At 41.8% G+C, this 16,726-nt stretch overlaps 1 protein-coding gene across 38 annotated transcripts in view; it reads left to right on the plus strand.

Moving 5' to 3' along the window:
- Window positions 1–3,404: 3,404 nt before the first annotated feature.
- TCF7L2 (transcription factor 7 like 2) overlaps window positions 3,405–16,726 on the plus strand; it is a 204,769-nt gene continuing 191,447 nt past the window's right edge. For 4 of the 38 annotated variants that reach the window (XM_083441762.1, XM_083441767.1, XM_083441769.1 and 1 more), the window contains exons 1-3: window positions 3,407–4,714; window positions 5,126–5,192; window positions 5,419–5,543. In XM_083441762.1, the coding sequence (XP_083297888.1) occupies window positions 4,526–4,714; window positions 5,126–5,192; window positions 5,419–5,543 (381 nt within the window). In that variant the 5' untranslated portion in view covers window positions 3,407–4,525. Of the gene's footprint in view, window positions 4,715–5,125; window positions 5,193–5,418; window positions 5,544–16,726 lie in introns of all 38 variants that reach the window. The other 34 variants (XM_083441748.1, XM_083441765.1, XM_083441768.1 and 31 more) reach the window with 25 other exon arrangements.

Genomic DNA, 16,726 nt, shown 5'->3' on the forward strand with positions numbered 1-16,726 from the left:
CTTCAATAATTAGCCACAATGATAAAACTTCTGGAGTGTAGAAGCTTGTTAGTCAGTTGTAGTAAAAAGAAAAAAGTCCCATGGCCATTGCAGAACTGTAAGGCCTACATGCATTACCACACCATAGTGGCAGCACGGTTACCACTTCTGTGGAGGATGCTTGAAATATTTGTTGGGGTAGCTCTGCCCCCATCTTCCCTGGGCTACACAAGGCTTAAGTGCCCTAAGGCAAGGCAGAAGCCAGGGTGCCCAGGCCAACTCCTGAAGGGACTATCAATGGCCTGAGAGAATCCTGGGGTAGCCCCACTTCCATCTTCCTACATCTTAAGGCAAAGAGGAGAAGCCCAGCCTTCACAGCTAGTACCATCAGCTTCTGAAGTCAGACTGCAGATATTTGTAATTTTTCTTTGTGTTAATAACTGGGAGTTGCATTGGGTGCCTTCACAGAAAGGCAGTCTATAAAGGCAATAGCCAACTAAGTAATGTATGGGTGACCACATGGCATTCACAGAGCATATGGGAGACTCACACACCTCTACCACTGATCCTTGGGGCAGCTTAGTGAGTGAACCTTTCCCAAGCGCTTAAAGGCAGGCATAGGCAAACTCGGCCCTCCATATGTTTTGGGACTACAACTCCCATCATCCCTAGCTAGCAGGACCAGTGGTCAGGGATGATGGGAATTGTAGTCTCAAAAAAACATCTAGAGAGCCGAGTTTGCCTATGCCTGACTTAAGGGAATGATGGCATCCACTTTCGGTCAGGATTATGTGCACTCAGAAGCCCTGAATTGAGACCCTTATGTTTAGGATTGAAATGCCATATGAAAAGTGCTTTGTGGGTTGTGTGTCTAGTGCTATCCTGCCCTACTAGCTGTGTAATAACAATGACATTGGTTTGCCACGTTCAGATACAGGAGCATGCCCTTTTCAAAGAAACAAGACCATTCTAGATGATGCTATGTCTACTCAGAGGTAATTCACACTGGAGTCAATAGGACTTACCACAAAGTATTAATGTGTATAGGGTTGCAGTCCCAGGCAGGTTTTTAGGATTGTGGTGGTTATAATGAATGCTTCCTCTTGGGGATGTTTTTGACATGTCTCTCTGTCTGTAATTATGATTTTATGTATGTTGTATTTTTAAAACTCTATCTCACTTTGACAATTCCCACTGAAAAGCAGGTTATAAATTTGTATTCAGCTAAGGTTGATTTCAGTGGGTTTAAGTTAGTCATGTTCATTAACTCCAATGGGTTTACTCTGAGTAGGACATTTCCTACCAGCTGTTCTAAATACCTATCCCTCCGTTTAGCTAGAGCACATGGCTCCATACAGCCAATGAAATATTCAGCATTTGATTATTTTTCTTATATTATCTTGGGGTTAAAAGATATTTAAAAATAAAACAAAACAAAAAGCAACATTGTGAGAAACACTGTCAGTTAAACCCACTTGTTAATATATCAGGCTCATTATACTGATCAGGGGCAATTGACTAGTATGTATCCCAAACATAGTTATTTTTCAGAATGTCTGAAAGCAAGTTGGTCAAAAACCCAGAAGAAAAAGAAACTGTTAAATCCATTTGTACATTGATTTAACAGAGAAGTATTTCATTCTTCTTGTGTTTTTCTTTTTTCTCTGGGTGTCTTGAAATAATCCTTTTTCTGTCTCCATCCTCCCACTTAGACATTGTTCACAGACTTACTTATTTATGAAGTCTGAAGGTTAGTTCCTACCTGCTGAGAGTAATTAGCCCTGTTCTTTGTGTCCTATGCAATCCTGTCTGATTAAATGTACACATTTGTTTTACTTCTTTTCATGTCCCTTTTCTCTTTACTCCTGTTTTCCTGATTGCAAGTTGCCGTGATTCTTTTTTTATTAAAAAAAAAATCTATTTTGCCTGCATCTTTCCTTTAGTATGCAAATTTCTATGTGAACTTATGGTATATATATATATGCTGTGTCAATCGCTGTTTTATTATTTTTCATTCATGTTCCCCAGAGCAGACAGTTTTAGGGAATACCGGTATCTCCCGCCCTCTAAATTGTCTAAATATTGCATGACAGATTGGCTTTGTTTTGGAAGCCCTTTAAGATCCAGTGGTTCTTAGTAAGAGCAGCAGGTTATGCTTCTTGTTGTGTGTGTGTGTTAGTACAGCCTATACTTTTTTCTTTTTCTTTCTGACACCATTTCTATTAGGCAATTTACTAATTCCCCTTGAATTTACTCCGTGTGTGTCTTTCTCTCCCGCTCCCCCCTCCTTCCCGTCTCCTCTTTTGTTCCTTGGCCCATGTTAAAGTTTCCAATTGACTCTTCCATTGTTACAATTTGTCACTGCTGGAAGATCAATTTGTTTTACTCCCCTCATCAGCACAGTAGAATCGGGTGCCAGATGTCTTTCTTTCTTTTCTTTTCTTTTTCCTTTTTTAAAAAAGCAGCCACATTATTCTTCTGCTCCCAGTTTGCGCCTGTTTGGAGCCTGATCGCTGGCTGGTAACTGGAAAAGAATGTTCTGTTGCGCATTCCTGAACTGCATCCCCACCCTCCTCCTCCTCCGCCCACCCTCCCCCAATAATCTATATTTGGCAATTCATTTACTAGCCTGCTTTGGGGACCACACAGTTGGATCACACACAGAGAAACAAGCGATATTTTCTGTCCCCTAGAGCCAGTGCGTTTTTGCCTGTTTGTTTGTTTTCTTTTTCCAGGAGGAGCGAGCTAGGGGAGCCGGGTGGCGGGACGCGCAAGCAAGAGCGGCCAACGGAGGCTTCGCACCTCGAGTCTCGCAGCCCTTGATTCTCCCGCGCCACAATTAACTTCTTCCCATTCAACCGCTCTCTGCCAATCTCCACCAGCCCCAGTCGGGAGGGGGTGGGGTGGGCAGCGGCGGATGGTGCTGAGCCATCCCTCCCTCTCGTTGTTTGGGGAGGCGACGCCTAATCCCTCTCCAGGAAAAGGGCTCTGGCACACTTTGCCCCGGCGCTCGCAAGGCTCAGAGTCCCGCGGAACACGGCCGATCTTCCTTCCGAGGAGGAGACCTACGGAGGAGGGCGCCGGGTGGCTCCTACCCAAGGCCCGAGGAGGAAACCCCTCCGGAGCCAGGGGCACTTTCTTGCCGAGAAGCTGCGCGCAGGGCGCTGCGCGCGCGCGCCTTCCCCAGCCGCGCTCCTACAGGAGCAGCTTTCAAGTCCCAGGCAAACTCTGCTCAGAAGGGAGAGGGGGGAGAGGGAGGCGCCCTCTGCCTCGGCTGCTGCCCTGGCTTAGCTATACTCACGAGGTTTATCTCCCAATAAACTTCCTAGCTGCTCAGGACAGCAACATACATAAATATATATTTGAGTGCAGCCATGTAAATATCTCAGGGACAAACAGTTCCGTCCTGGAGCCCGCTTACTGGGATGGAAATCGCAACGGGGCTTACTTTCAAGTAAACGCGCAGAGGTTAGCAGCCCCAACTGCGGTGCTCCGCGTGTGAAAGTTGACGGCTCAACAAATTGCACCGCTGCTTCTAGCCTATTTTTGCGCGCAAATGCACAACTGAGGCACAGTGCCATTTTCTTTTAATTGCGTGTGTGTGTGTGTGTTTAGCCTGTGTTTTCTTTCCTCTGGGTCATTTCTCTCTAAGCCCCTCTCTCCTATTTTCGCATTGTCTGCACTGGACCATTCCCTTCTTTCTTCCTTCCTTCCTCCCTCGTCTACCCCGCTCCTGGCTCTCGCTCCCTCTCCCTCTCCAAAAAGGATCATTGTTAGTTTCTCCGCTTCCCCCCCTCCTCCTGTTTATTTATGCACACGTCATTGGGGAGCCCCCGCCCCCTCCTGCATCTCATTAAGTGCCTAGTGTGTTTCTTTTTCCCTGTCAATAATCCTGGATCCCAGACTTCTCCGTTCCTCCGGATTTCGATCCCCCTTTTTCTATCTGTCAATCAGCGCCGCCTTTGAACTGAAAAGCTCTCAGTCTAACTTCAACTCACTCAAATCCGAGCGGCACAGGCTCCCTATATCTGCGGCTTCTACCCCCCCTTTTTTACAGCTGACTTGTTGTTTGGTTTGTTTGCTGCAATTTTTTTATAGTTCCCCCCTCCCCCGTCTCTCCCTCCCTCCCTCCTTATATAATTTTTTTATTATTAATTTTGTGTGTGTCTACCCGCGTGTGTCTGTGCGCGCGCTTTACACGCTGATCTGATCTTCGGAAGAAAAGAGAGAGAGAGAGAGAGAAAATCCAGAAGAAGGAAAAGAAGAAACCCAAAGTCACTGGTGCAAAAGGAAAGGAGAAGGGACACTGCCCTCCCCTCCTCCTCCTCCTCCCTCTTTTCCCCTCCCCAGGAGGAAAGAAAAGGAAAAGGAAAAAACTTTCACCTTGGACTTTTTTTAAAAACAAAAAATTGCAAACTTCCCCCTTTTCTTTCTTTCTTTTTTTAATCCTTCCCCCTTTTTCCTCCCCCCCCTTTCCCCTTCTTCTCTCCCTCCCCTCCCCTCTGTCCTTGCAAAATTGCTGCTGGTGGGGTAAGTCAGGAGGAAAATGCCGCAACTAAATGGCGGTGGAGGGGACGATTTGGGGGCGAACGATGAATTGATCTCTTTTAAAGACGAAGGGGAGCAAGAAGAGAAGATCTCGGAGAACTCGTCGGCGGAGAGGGATTTAGCCGATGTCAAATCGTCGCTAGTCAATGAAACAGAAACGAATCAAAACAGCTCTTCAGACTCGGAGGTAAGGAGACCCCCCCCCCGCCGCTCTTTGCAGCACACCTGCCTTACTCCACCTTGGGGGTTCCCGGGGAGACGGGATGCAAGAAGTTTGGGGTGGGGGTGGGGAGAGGAGAGAAAAATGCCATGGAGGGGGTGGGGGAACTGAGCTTTCGCCCGGAGTTGCAACTCTGTTTCTTATAGTATGGTCGGCGACTGCCCTGTTGCTTCTCTGGTGGGTTCAGTTATCTCTGTATTTTCCGTATCAAGTTTTGCACAAACTTCTAACTTGTTCTCTCCCCCTTCTCTCTTTCTCTCTTCTCCTTGCTTCTTTTATTTTACCCCTTTCCCCTTCACCAAACTGCCTCATTCATCTACTCTCCCGGTGCCCTTTTATTTTATTTTTTGGCTGTTTCCCACCCTCTTTTGATCCAAGGCGGAGAGGCGGCCCCCGCCTAGGTCCGAAAGTTTCAGAGATAAATCCAGAGAAAGTTTAGAGGAAGGTAAGTTGTGCTTGATGGCTCCATCCCACCCACCCCCTTCCCCTTTCCAGGGTGGTGGAGGGGGGGGGGAGGAGAGCGCGCGGATCTGGAGCACCCCCAAAACCGTGCTCTCCGTTTGCGCAAACAAATGCTCTTCCAAGTTTCGCGAAGCACTTTTTTCTAACCGTGATTTCCCCCCCGCTTTCTGTTTTCTCTCTCCTTGTGCCTCGTTCCCCCGCCATGTTAGCTGCGAAAAGGCAAGATGGAGGGTTGTTTAAGGGCCCACCATATCCTGGGTATCCCTTTATAATGATCCCCGACCTGACCGGCCCCTACCTTCCCAATGGCTCCCTCTCGCCCACGGCAAGAACGGTAAGTCGAACGTGTGCATATGTACAGAGATACAGTATATATATGTAAATGCGAGCTGTGTTTTCCGCGCATTTGCGTCCCACACCCGCCCAGGTCCCCCTGCCGCCTGTTCCGCCCGCCCCCTCCGCTCCCGGCCGCCGCGGCGCTGCCTGAAACTTTCCAAAACTTTTGCGCCTTCCGCTGACTGCGCGCCGAGGGGGCGGGGGGAGGGCAGAGAAAGGGGCTGTTTACACTTCGCCATGTTGATTCCTTTACTTTCAGTTTTGGGGCTTCGGGGCTTCGGCCCTGGGACTTGGCAATGCGCAGGGCACCCGGAGTCCCAGCTCCCGCTTTTTCATTTTTTCCCCCGCGCCCAGCAAGCGAGCCTCCTCCGCTCTCCTTCCCACAAAACTCTTTTGGCGATTTCTATCGGGCTCTGTTTTCCTTCTCCCCTCTCGAGTGGCGACTGGGTTTCCTTTCTCTCCCCTCCCCCTTTCCTTGCCTCCCCCTTTTAACCCTTTGCTCGCTTGCTGAAACCTTCCCGAGTTACTAATTTACTGGCAGCGTTGCCATCGAGTGATTAATTGGTGTAAAATCTTATCCGGGTTTTGTTTTGGTTGAAAAAACTTTAGGACTCTTTGTGTTTAAAAGATTTTAAGGGTGGCAGTTAACTATAGACAGCTCTCTCCCCCCTTCCCAGTTTTCCCTTCCTGCTTTTCTGTGTAATAATTTTTTGGCATTTTTTTTTGGAAGAGGCGAGAAATTTTTATTTTCCTTCCTTGGCAGACTGGCTTTCCTTAAAGTCACCAGCTTTCATTTAAATAGGTCACATGTATGAGTTCCATAAGAAGATAGTGGATGTGGGCCCCATGTTTATTGTGTTGGGAAGAAAATATCGAAGCACAACTTCATATATATATATATATATATATATATATATATATATATATATGAAGTTGTGCTTCGATATATATATATGGAGTTGTGCTTGGCTCAGCAGAGTCAGGACATAGTATAGAAAAGGCAAATGCAATCCTGCAAACAGACACTGCCTTTCCATTAACAAACAAAAATTAAAAGCATTATATAAAGAAACAAGCCTTCACTTGAAAAGGAATATATATATGTATTCCAAAACAACTGGGCTCATCTGGAAGAATATGTGTACTTCAAGACCTTTGGGTGTGGCAGGAGGATCCGAAGGTGTGTCAGTATGAATGGAGGGAATAAGTTTCTTGTAGCCCTCAGACTGGTTTTGTTAAAACTTTTGGGAGGTGTGAGGTGTTGGTCACTGCCCTCCTCACACATCCTCATGGATTTATGCCAGCTCTACTTCCTCTGCCCAACCATAATACAATCTTCATTAACATTGTTTCAAATACAACTTTTTTTTTAAAAAAAAAAAGCCACTTCCCCTAGGGAATGCAGGATTTGTATACATTTTATCTGTTACAGTATCTCATTTTCTATTGCATCTTTTAACTGAAGTGATTCTTTCCCAATCTATCCACTTAATTCTCTCCCCTCCAAACTACTGTTTGAATGCTCACCTCTTTTCTTTTAACTTGGTCATTTGAGGCAGTTATTTGAAATACAGGTTCCACTGTTAGGTAGCTGCTGAATCTGTTTCTAGACTATGGGATGTTTTCAATGTGTCCAGTCTACAATTGTTTTTAAGATGTCAGATCAGGCTTGTTTTTACTTAAAGTCCAAATTCAGATTACAAATTACAGGGGGAAAGATGACAAAATAGTGTTTACTTGTGTATTTTTAAATGTTTTCAAGGATGAGGTTAACCCAGTCAAGATATTTTATAATTTACTTTTATTTTGGGGCTATGGTCATAGCAAGGAGACATTTTGGTAACCGCAGTTTTAGCATAATGGAAAAGAAAGGTGACTGGATTTTGTAATTGGAGAGGTGATGGGACAGGTAAAACATCTTATATGTTGGTAGGCATAGAGTGTTTGTTTTGTGGTTATTTTAATTATGTACTATGAAAGCATAACCTTTTAAAATTATTCCTCAGAGTGGTTTCTGTTCAAAATAGAAATAATTTTGCAAATTTAAATTAGTGGGGCTGATGAGCATTAGGGGGGGAAATTCCCCTGAAAAAAAAAAGAATTTTATATTTATTTACATCTTTGTCTAGAAGCACTTAGGATTTAATATTGATGCAGTCCATTACCTTTTGAAATGAGTGGGAACTATTTGTATCGAGGTTTTGAATAGATGTTTGATCAGGGCCCCAGAGTAGTTATTAGTTAATGGAGAAAATTCTTCTTGGCCATATTTAAACATTCTCTTTCTAATAACAACACACTGTTACAGTGAATTCATTTCATTGTATAATATATATATTATTTTACTGATATAACAGGTGACCTTGTTCCTTAGCATCATATGGATTCAAAAGACATTTTCCATATTCAGTAGGCAATTTGCACATAAGCCAACAGCATATTTTGGGCCCTTTCTTCTATTCCCAATGATTTGTAGAGTTTGCATTTGTGAAAGCAAGATAAATTATGGTTTAAAGAGAACCCATTATTCGTTTATGGTACAAACCAGAATGATTAAATATTACAAAGGATTTATTCAGTTTATACTGTTCAAGGTGTATTCCTGTAATTTGGCTGTTCTTTTTAACTCAAAGGTGTAAGTAAATAAATAATATTGAGTCTTACACATAGGTAGAATTATCACACAGGATTATGAGCTCATGAACCATATTTTTTACTGAAGGTTAAACAAGTTGTTTTGCAATATTGTTTCCTTCTTTTTGGTTTTGGTTTTTTTTATTTTTATTTAGAGGAATATTTGTTCTCATATGCAACCTTCAGTTCTTAGAAATACATAAGCTGAACACTGATTTCCGATTTTCTGCTTTAAGAAATGTAAAGAATTATAAAGCATCGTTAAATCTGCTTATGATGAATAATACATTACTTTAGGAATAATGCTTTAATTGCCAAAGAGTCCATAAAGCTTGTTAGCAATAATTTTATTTTAAAATGACAAAAGATTATTCTACATAATGCTAATTTTGCTTTTGCTAAAGTAATGTGCCTGGCTCTGAAGAGGACCAATATGCAGTAAGGAGAGCTCTGTTAGAAATGAAATAATGAATTAAAGAATACACTTGCATAGGCAATGTGGTAGTGGCTGCAATAGAATTTAACAGAAGAACAATTAAGTAGTTAGATGTAATTCTGGTTATGAACATACTGTTAATTTGCTTTTTGTGGGGGAGATTTGTTTCACGGTGCTGAGTTCTTTCACAGTGCTCATCTTTCATTTCAACCTGAATCTAAAATGGTTAGTGTAGGAAAATATGGAAGTGATATGGCTTGTGATCTGGTAAATGCCCATTAATGGAAATATTTTAAAACAATGCATTGGAAAATGTATTTCCCCCCTTTTATTTCCTGAAGTACATAATCTTCTGCACAAGAATGTAGATCCTGGTGCACGAAGAGTTAATGGTATTCCCCCCCCCCCCTTGTTCCCCTTGTCTTGAATTGTTTTGACAACACTTTTCAAAAGTGTGACATTTGGAGCCCCTGCAATACAATGTAATATTACTGTAATTACACAGGTCATTACATTTTAAATAGAGAACAATGGAATGCTTATCATGCTGAAAAACAAAGAACAGGTGTTCCTGCCCTTCTTTGGTATTTATGCTAATTTGTTTTTTCATCTTCCTTAGAAATATTTATTGCTCGGCACTGTTAAGATTTCTGCTTCCAATGTGATGGTTTGATTCCTGACTAATCTTTAAGGTTGAGGGCTTAGTTGATTTTTGAAAGAAGGGTTATGGTGTTAAACTAGTTGGATGGTCACAATGCACATACAGTTTTCATATGTCAGCCTGTTTGCGCTTCATGGCAGAGATAAGCTATTCATTGAATTGTACCATTCACCTTCTTGATGGCTTTAAAACAACAATGAAGTTTCCCCCCCTGTAACTGTGTAGAAACAAGCTATTCTCAGCCGATGATCTTCTGACACCAATCAAATGAAGCACGGGAGTCTGAAAACCTCTCACTTCTTAGCACAGTTAGAACGCTGTTTCTGCTTTGCAAGTGGCTTGCGAAATATATCATAGCAACTAGCATTAGCTTTGTTAACTTCTTTTTTTAAAAAAAGGCATTTAAACTTCTCCAGCATGATTTTAAGGTTGCAGGACAGAGAGGGAATCAGTGAATTTTAAGAGCCAGTCCTCCTTTGGAAGCGGAATGCAAGCTTGTGAGCCCAGAGAAGTAAAAGTTTGACGCTTTTGATTTGTGGCAAAATTTGCAGCATCTTTTTGTGTGAGGGTCCCAAATATTGCCTTTTGTTGTAAGGCAATGCTCAGATGTAGTATTTTTAAATAAGTATACTAAGATTTGTCTCTTGATTTGAAAGTTCCAGTTTTCATGGATTCCTAAGAAAATGCTACCCCTCCCCTTTAAAAAAAAGCAGAATAGAGAAAGGACAGCTGTAGATTTCTTGTTCTGCCTTTCTTTTTTTTGCATGCATGTATGTGTTTCCATACTGCACCATGACTAAAACTGTAAGGCCCCCCATTTCCAGCTGTCTGGTAGTTATGTGGAAGTTGGATTATTGGCTGTTAAGCATGAGACAACCTGGATTTAGCAAATGCTTTCCTGAACAGGGGAGTAGGTGACTGTTTGCGGGGGGGGGGGGTGTTGAGGGGAGAAAACATTTGTGAGGCACTTTGTGGCTGTTCTTGAAACATGCATGCTGCCACAATAAAAGGAAGAAGGGATGCACTCTTTGGGTCAGAGTGTACCTAGTTTCCAACAAAAGAGCCCTTGCAGATAAGAGGGCACGGATGTGTGTTTTTGTAAGTGCATTCAGGGATGTAGGTGGAATTAGAATGTTCTCCTTCCCACACCTTACCTGTTGTGGGAACTTTTTGTTTCTTGCTTGCTCCAGACTTTTTAACTGCTGCAGCTGCAGCTGCTGGATTGTTTGCATAGTAAGAGAGTTTGTACTCACCCAAAGCCTTTGTGTGTGTATGTGTGTGTGTGTATTCTCTTTGTACTGAGCTATGGCAAATATGCAGGCAGAGCCTTGCCCGCTGACTCGTAATTGGGCATGTTTGTGAAGGAAATGGTTAATTTTACAACCAAAGGCAAACTTGCACCTCAACAGGTCTGCTGAAAGAAATGTGCCACAGTCATTTGCTGGCAGGCAGCGAAGGGTCATAAATCTACAGGGTTTATTTACAGCCTATAACACTTATGAATGTTAAGATATTTGACGCCACGCTGGCCTTATAATATCCAAGGTCCACAGACACTGGCAGTGGGTCAGGTTTCTTTCACTAATTATAAGCAATGAGAGATGGGGAAATTGGGGAAATAAACCCATGAAAAGCTTAGATTGTTTTGGGGGGGCTGATGGGAGTTTGGTGCTTGTTCTCCTAACTGCATGGCTGGCCTTTTCCTATGATTCAGAATTAACGCTTGAAATACTGAGGGGCAATGTGTAGTGGCTCAAGCAAACCTTTCGCACAGCCTGCATTCTTTATCAACGTGCTCGCAGTCTTGTGTAGGATATCTAGACAGGAACCCTGCAAAATATTTCCCAGAATACTTTCAAAGAAACCTGATATAACCCTGAATATATTTGTTGTAGCTGAGGAGGGGGGGGGGGAATTGCCATGCCTGAATTAATAAACAAGTTACATTAGGCTATATTTAACAGATGTATGTTTATGATTGATCTCTGTCTTCTTTCTTGAAATAAAGCAAGAAAGTGGCATTTCAATAAGAATATCTAGAGAGCAGACAGATGATACATTTTTCATTTCAAAGTCTGGTTTTAAATTACGTGCCTACCTCCCCACCCGTTACTTTAGAGAACTGAATAAAATCTGGGTTTCTAGAAGGGACAGATCAGGAGAGAAAACACAGGAAAAAAATGTGTATCTGGGAAAGAATGTGGTAAAATCCAGAGGCCAGGGGCAAATAAGGAAGAATGCTAGTGTGTAGGGGTGCTTGAAAAAAATATTTCTGAGATCAGCTGCTAAAGGGGAAGCTGGGCATCTAGGGAATGATTGGCTCATGTGTCAGGAAAGTCTTTGGGGCCAAGGCGAAGCATCACTTGAGGCCCCCCCCTCTCGTTCTCCCTGGATTAAACAAGTGCATTGTTTAAATGCTTTTAAATGCAAGAGTGCTTTTCTCTTACTCTATATGATGATGCTTCTTCTTTTTTTTTAAAAAAAGCCAAACCCTAAATTATAAAAATAGGCCAAAGGATAAATCAGGGTTTTTAAATAAGTCCTAGGAATATATCCACCCACCTCAGCAGTCTAGTTAGGTGCATTATCACATTCAATTTAGAGATACTAATTTGGGCAAGGGAGTATGAAAAGAATACATATATTGGTTTTCTCCCATATGTTTTTACCCCCTTCCATTTAAAATACTGAGTCATTTCCCCCTGCAAAATATAAAATTGTATATATATATTTTTTAAAAAAACCCAACAACTTTCCACTAGTAAATGTTCAAGAAGCCTAGGACATAATGTTTTATGAATTTTCCTAACCGGTAGAGTTCTGTAACTTATTAGCCCCTAGGGATAAATCTGAATCCCTTAACACCACATTACAGAGGTGATGTGGTAGGACCTTTTAGCAGGTTATCAACAGTGGTGTTTGTCTGTTTCCCAAGAGAATTCATTCATTTGCAACTCCCTGTTTAATTCCAGGTTGGCACTTGGTCTGTTCTTTTGTGTGTTTTTGTTCAAGTACTCCAAAACCCTGATCCTCATTATTCTTGAAGCTGTACACAGTCAAGCAGGCAGCCATGAATGAGTTAAGTTGCTAGCTAAACTTTGGCTTGGGGAAGAGAAATTTGGGGGCCTGGTTGGCATTAACAGGGTACAGCACATTTTACAGAGCTTAATTAGTACGAACTGTAATTGTTTGTGGTCTGCCAGGAGGAGTAATGTGCAGGAAAAGTGGAGTCGTTCTTTTGCAGTCTTCAGTTTTAAAACGATAAATCACTTGCATATTTGTGCAATGATTCAAATGGAGCTGAGACCTCTCCATCTCAACATGTGGTAAATTGTAAAGTCAATGAATTGCAGATGTAGGCTACAGTCGTGTGTGTGTGTGTGTGTGTGTGTGTGTGTGTGTGTGTGAAATGCAGAATGAATGGGAAAGAATGACAGTATAAATATTTACTGAGAAGATAACTGAGCTTTAACTTGCTAGGCCAATTATGAAGTACTAGCCAGTCGTTTTGTTTTTAGCCATTTGTTTTAGCTTTAAATAAATTAAATCAAGGTTAGGGGCACTATTAGCCTTGATGAACATTGCTGATCCTCGAGAAACAATAGCTTTCTTGCACAGGACCGTGAAACAATTGGATTTAGTAGAAATTGGTTCACTACTATCACTGGCAGCTAAGTAAAATAACAAGGGAAGGGGCACCGAAAATGCTTCTGCAACAAAACCTTTAACGAGAGATGTAGACAAGTTTGTGTCTCTCTTAGAGAATATACTACCAGTTTGTAAGAGATCTGTTTCTACATTCCTTGCACACCCAGAAGTCTCATCAACTTTACTGAGACTTCCTGCTTGAATAAGGAAGGCATAAAGACCATGTCTTTCATTTTTAGCATGTTTGAAATGCTCAATGACCCCATTGTTTGCATCTCAGTTATCCAGAGCTACTTGTTAGCTTGATTTAGGCCCCATTTACACAGCCAAATAGCGCCAGTGTTTCTCCCTCCACCCCTTGTGTTGGTTAGTTAGAAAGGTATATCTAGATAATTTAAATCAGGACAACTTTTCTGGACACAACAGTAGCAATATCTTCACTGGTAGCAGAACAGGTCATAATCACAGATACTGTTGTTCATTGCCTTTCTCAGTGGTAATTGAGTTTTGGTTTTCTCTTATACCTGATGGTATTTGTTTATCTTTGGAAATGTAAACATTCTTCTGTGAAGTAAACAAGTTACAAGCACAATGAGTAATTACCCTTGGGCTTAACTGCATGTACCCTCCAATGATGACTTAACTATTTCCAGATGTCACATTGGCTTGTCTTCAACCTAGGGACTGTGATTTAATCTCCTCCCCTTTCTCTTTTGGATTTCCCACATCCCCTTAATGGTTTGCTACAACCATAGCTTGACAAGACTTTTTTAAAAAAAATGTACAAGTGGTTTGAGCTCCAAGTCTGATTTCTAGATCAGTGGACTCTACTGGTTAAATGGTGCACAACACTAATGGGAACTAACTGATTTTACCTTTGGATCCGTATTCATTTGAAACTGAATGTGCACATTTATATGCTGGCTGCCCAGCTAGCATTTGTCTTCCTTCTTGCATCCCATTGTATTTGTCAACCTGATGTCACTGATACTAGCGAAATCTCCTGTGTTTGATTTGTGGATTGGTGCTACAGCAGTGAGCCCAGGGCCTAAGCACTTTCCCTCCTCCTTCCACTCCTGCCGTGTGTTTTAGGCACATAAACTGCCTTTTTATTGAGTCAGGTCATTGTTCCATCTGGCTCAATATTGTCTGCAGTCACTGGCATTGGCTCTCCAGGATTTGAGAAAGGATTCTCCCCCAGCCCTGTCTGGAGTTTCTGGGGATTGAACCTGCGATCTTCTGCATGCAATGTAGATGTTCTTCCACTGACCTATGGCTAAACCCTCTATAACCCTCAGTTGTATGTGTGAAGAGGGTTCTAAGCATAGAAGGGGAAGCAGGGCCCCAGCTTGGCTGCTACATGTTGAATAGGGGCATATGAAAAAGCAACACTCTTATATATAAAGCTCTATGCTTGTAGCCTAGATTGGGGTTTCAGATCATCCAGAGGTTCAGGTGCATAGTGTTGCACACAAATGCTTTCCTTATCAGATGTTCATGCCCAAAATGTTGACATCAGGGGTGGGATCAGCAGCATGTCCCCAATTCAACTTCTCTGTGTTATGGGGGCTCATTGCTCTGTGTTAATACCACTTTGACAAAAACCATTGTTTGCTACTGCATCCAAACCAGTTGCACTTGCAATCTGGAAAAAAAGACTTGAAACTAGAATTTGGAACTGTTGTCTTACTCAGCTTGTGTGATAAGCATCCATTATTGCTTACTATTTTGAAGAAAGTATGTCAATTGACTATACAGGAGAAGGTGGGAGCACATGGCTGCAAGTTTGGTTCATGTAGCCCTGAACAATGCTTTGTTGTCAGTTTGATTATAGTGGTCCAAGTAGGGTATAAAATGTAGCAGATAGTTTATTTTCTTCTTGTAAAAATAGCTATTCTGAATTTGCCAAAATATACATTTGGTCAACAGAAACAAATGGTAGGCATGGGTTGTTAAAGGAGCTATTGAGCTGGTGAAATTTCCCAAGATTAATAGTTTCCTAGCTTTCTGTCAGTCACAGACATGATTTCTTAAGTTGGTTCAGCTTGCACTTAAGATTTAACACAGTTTCAGTGATGTCCTTACATTAAGAGGCTGAAGCTACAGCATTTTCCAACAGATCAAATTAAAACAAATGATACTTTGCTTGCAGAGAGCTGGTTGTGTGGATAATTCCATTCAGAGATGGTTGCATTAGTGTTGACAAATCGCTGCAGAGTATATATTATGTATATAAATTAATATTCAGTGGTACAAGCATTCTCATGAGAGGATATGACCTTGAATGAAATATCAAAAGAATATGATGGCAGCCTGCTGGCTAGTTGTTGTTTTTTTAAATGTATTTTTTCCCCTTGCCACACCTTTTTAGAAAAGATATATGTCTTATTGTGCCTTGCATAGATGTAAAATGTTTAAAAATATTAAGTCCCTTTGTCTGTCTTCTCTTCACCTTGAGAGATGTATAACTAAGTATAAAGGCATCTTTTAAAAATATGCTTCTCTGCTTCTCAGTTACTGGATAAATTGTGTCTGAGGGACTCATCAGTAACATCCCACCCCCCTTTCCTGCTTTGCAATAACCAGAAAGCAACATAAAGAAAAACACTTCTCCCACTGTGAATATTTGCTTGCATCTCTGCATTACCTGTAGATCACCCAATAGCGCAAGTAGCTTCAATGTGTGGGTGTACCCATGCATAATGAAATACCTTTTTGCATTTTAGTTCAAATTTACTCACTTTTAAAAATTCTTCTGGTGTCTAATTTCATTGCTCTCAAAACATTTCTGTGATGCTCAAAGAAGTGATAAGTTACAACACATCAGTTTCATTAATAAACATAAAGTGTATCTGTATTATGTTTATACTTTTGATACGTATACTTTAGTTATCAGGTGCTATTCAGTATAAACGGAACAATATGAAATTCCTTGGTTACAATGTGTTCCAATTGACCAGGGACTCTATGGGGTTCGTGGAAAGAAAAGGCTGGGCAAGTTTTCATTAAGGTTTAAATCTGGCAATTGGAAAAAGAGGAGAATAAAGGGAGCTCAAAAGAGGGACAAGTGGTTAATGTAGCATTCTGTGCTCCAAAGGGAAACCTCTTTTAGACGAGAGTGGTTCACAGGCCAAGAATTTCAAACTTGCAGGGAAACCTGTCCAGAACACACAAGTCGTTGGAATGGTTGCAGAATTGTCACAGCAATTAGAGCAATCTCTGCTAACTGAGTGGCAGTTTTTATAAAGGACAGAAGATAAAGGGTTCAGATTCATTTCTCCCTCTCTCTGTGTCCCCCTCTGTGATTCACTCCTGATCAACCATTGTCTCTTTGGGTATGTACAAGAGACGGGGAGAGGGGGAATGGGGTGAAAGAGGGCAGGCATGTTTTGAGCTGCTTACTCGTCATTAGCTTTCCTTATTTTTGATGAACCTAGAGTTGCATTGGCCTCCTCCCCCTTCAGTGAAGTCCAGCTATTTTGGCATTTCCTACTCCCATTTGTGTGTACTAATTGTTGACACTTTAGACAGCCGGCTTGTGTGCTAATTTAGCTCTGTTCCTTGTTTAAAAAATGTGCTTGTGGAAAGATACATCGTCTTTGATTTGGTATAAGGATTGCATATAGAAACGTAAACCTTACTGCCCCCTTACCTTAAGGCTTGTGGTGTAATAGATTTAGTTTCGTGGTGCTGGAATGCATCAGAAGAGGTGTGTTTCTGTAAAACGATAACTTTCTTTACAATATTTCAAATGTAGGAGGGCGACCTTTTTCTGACAGCGTTCTGTGCATTGATCAGTTTG

Source organism: Podarcis tiliguerta (genome assembly GCF_965153285.1).
Source record: "Podarcis tiliguerta genome assembly, chromosome: 5".
Classification (NCBI taxonomy): domain Eukaryota; kingdom Metazoa; phylum Chordata; class Lepidosauria; order Squamata; family Lacertidae; genus Podarcis; species Podarcis tiliguerta.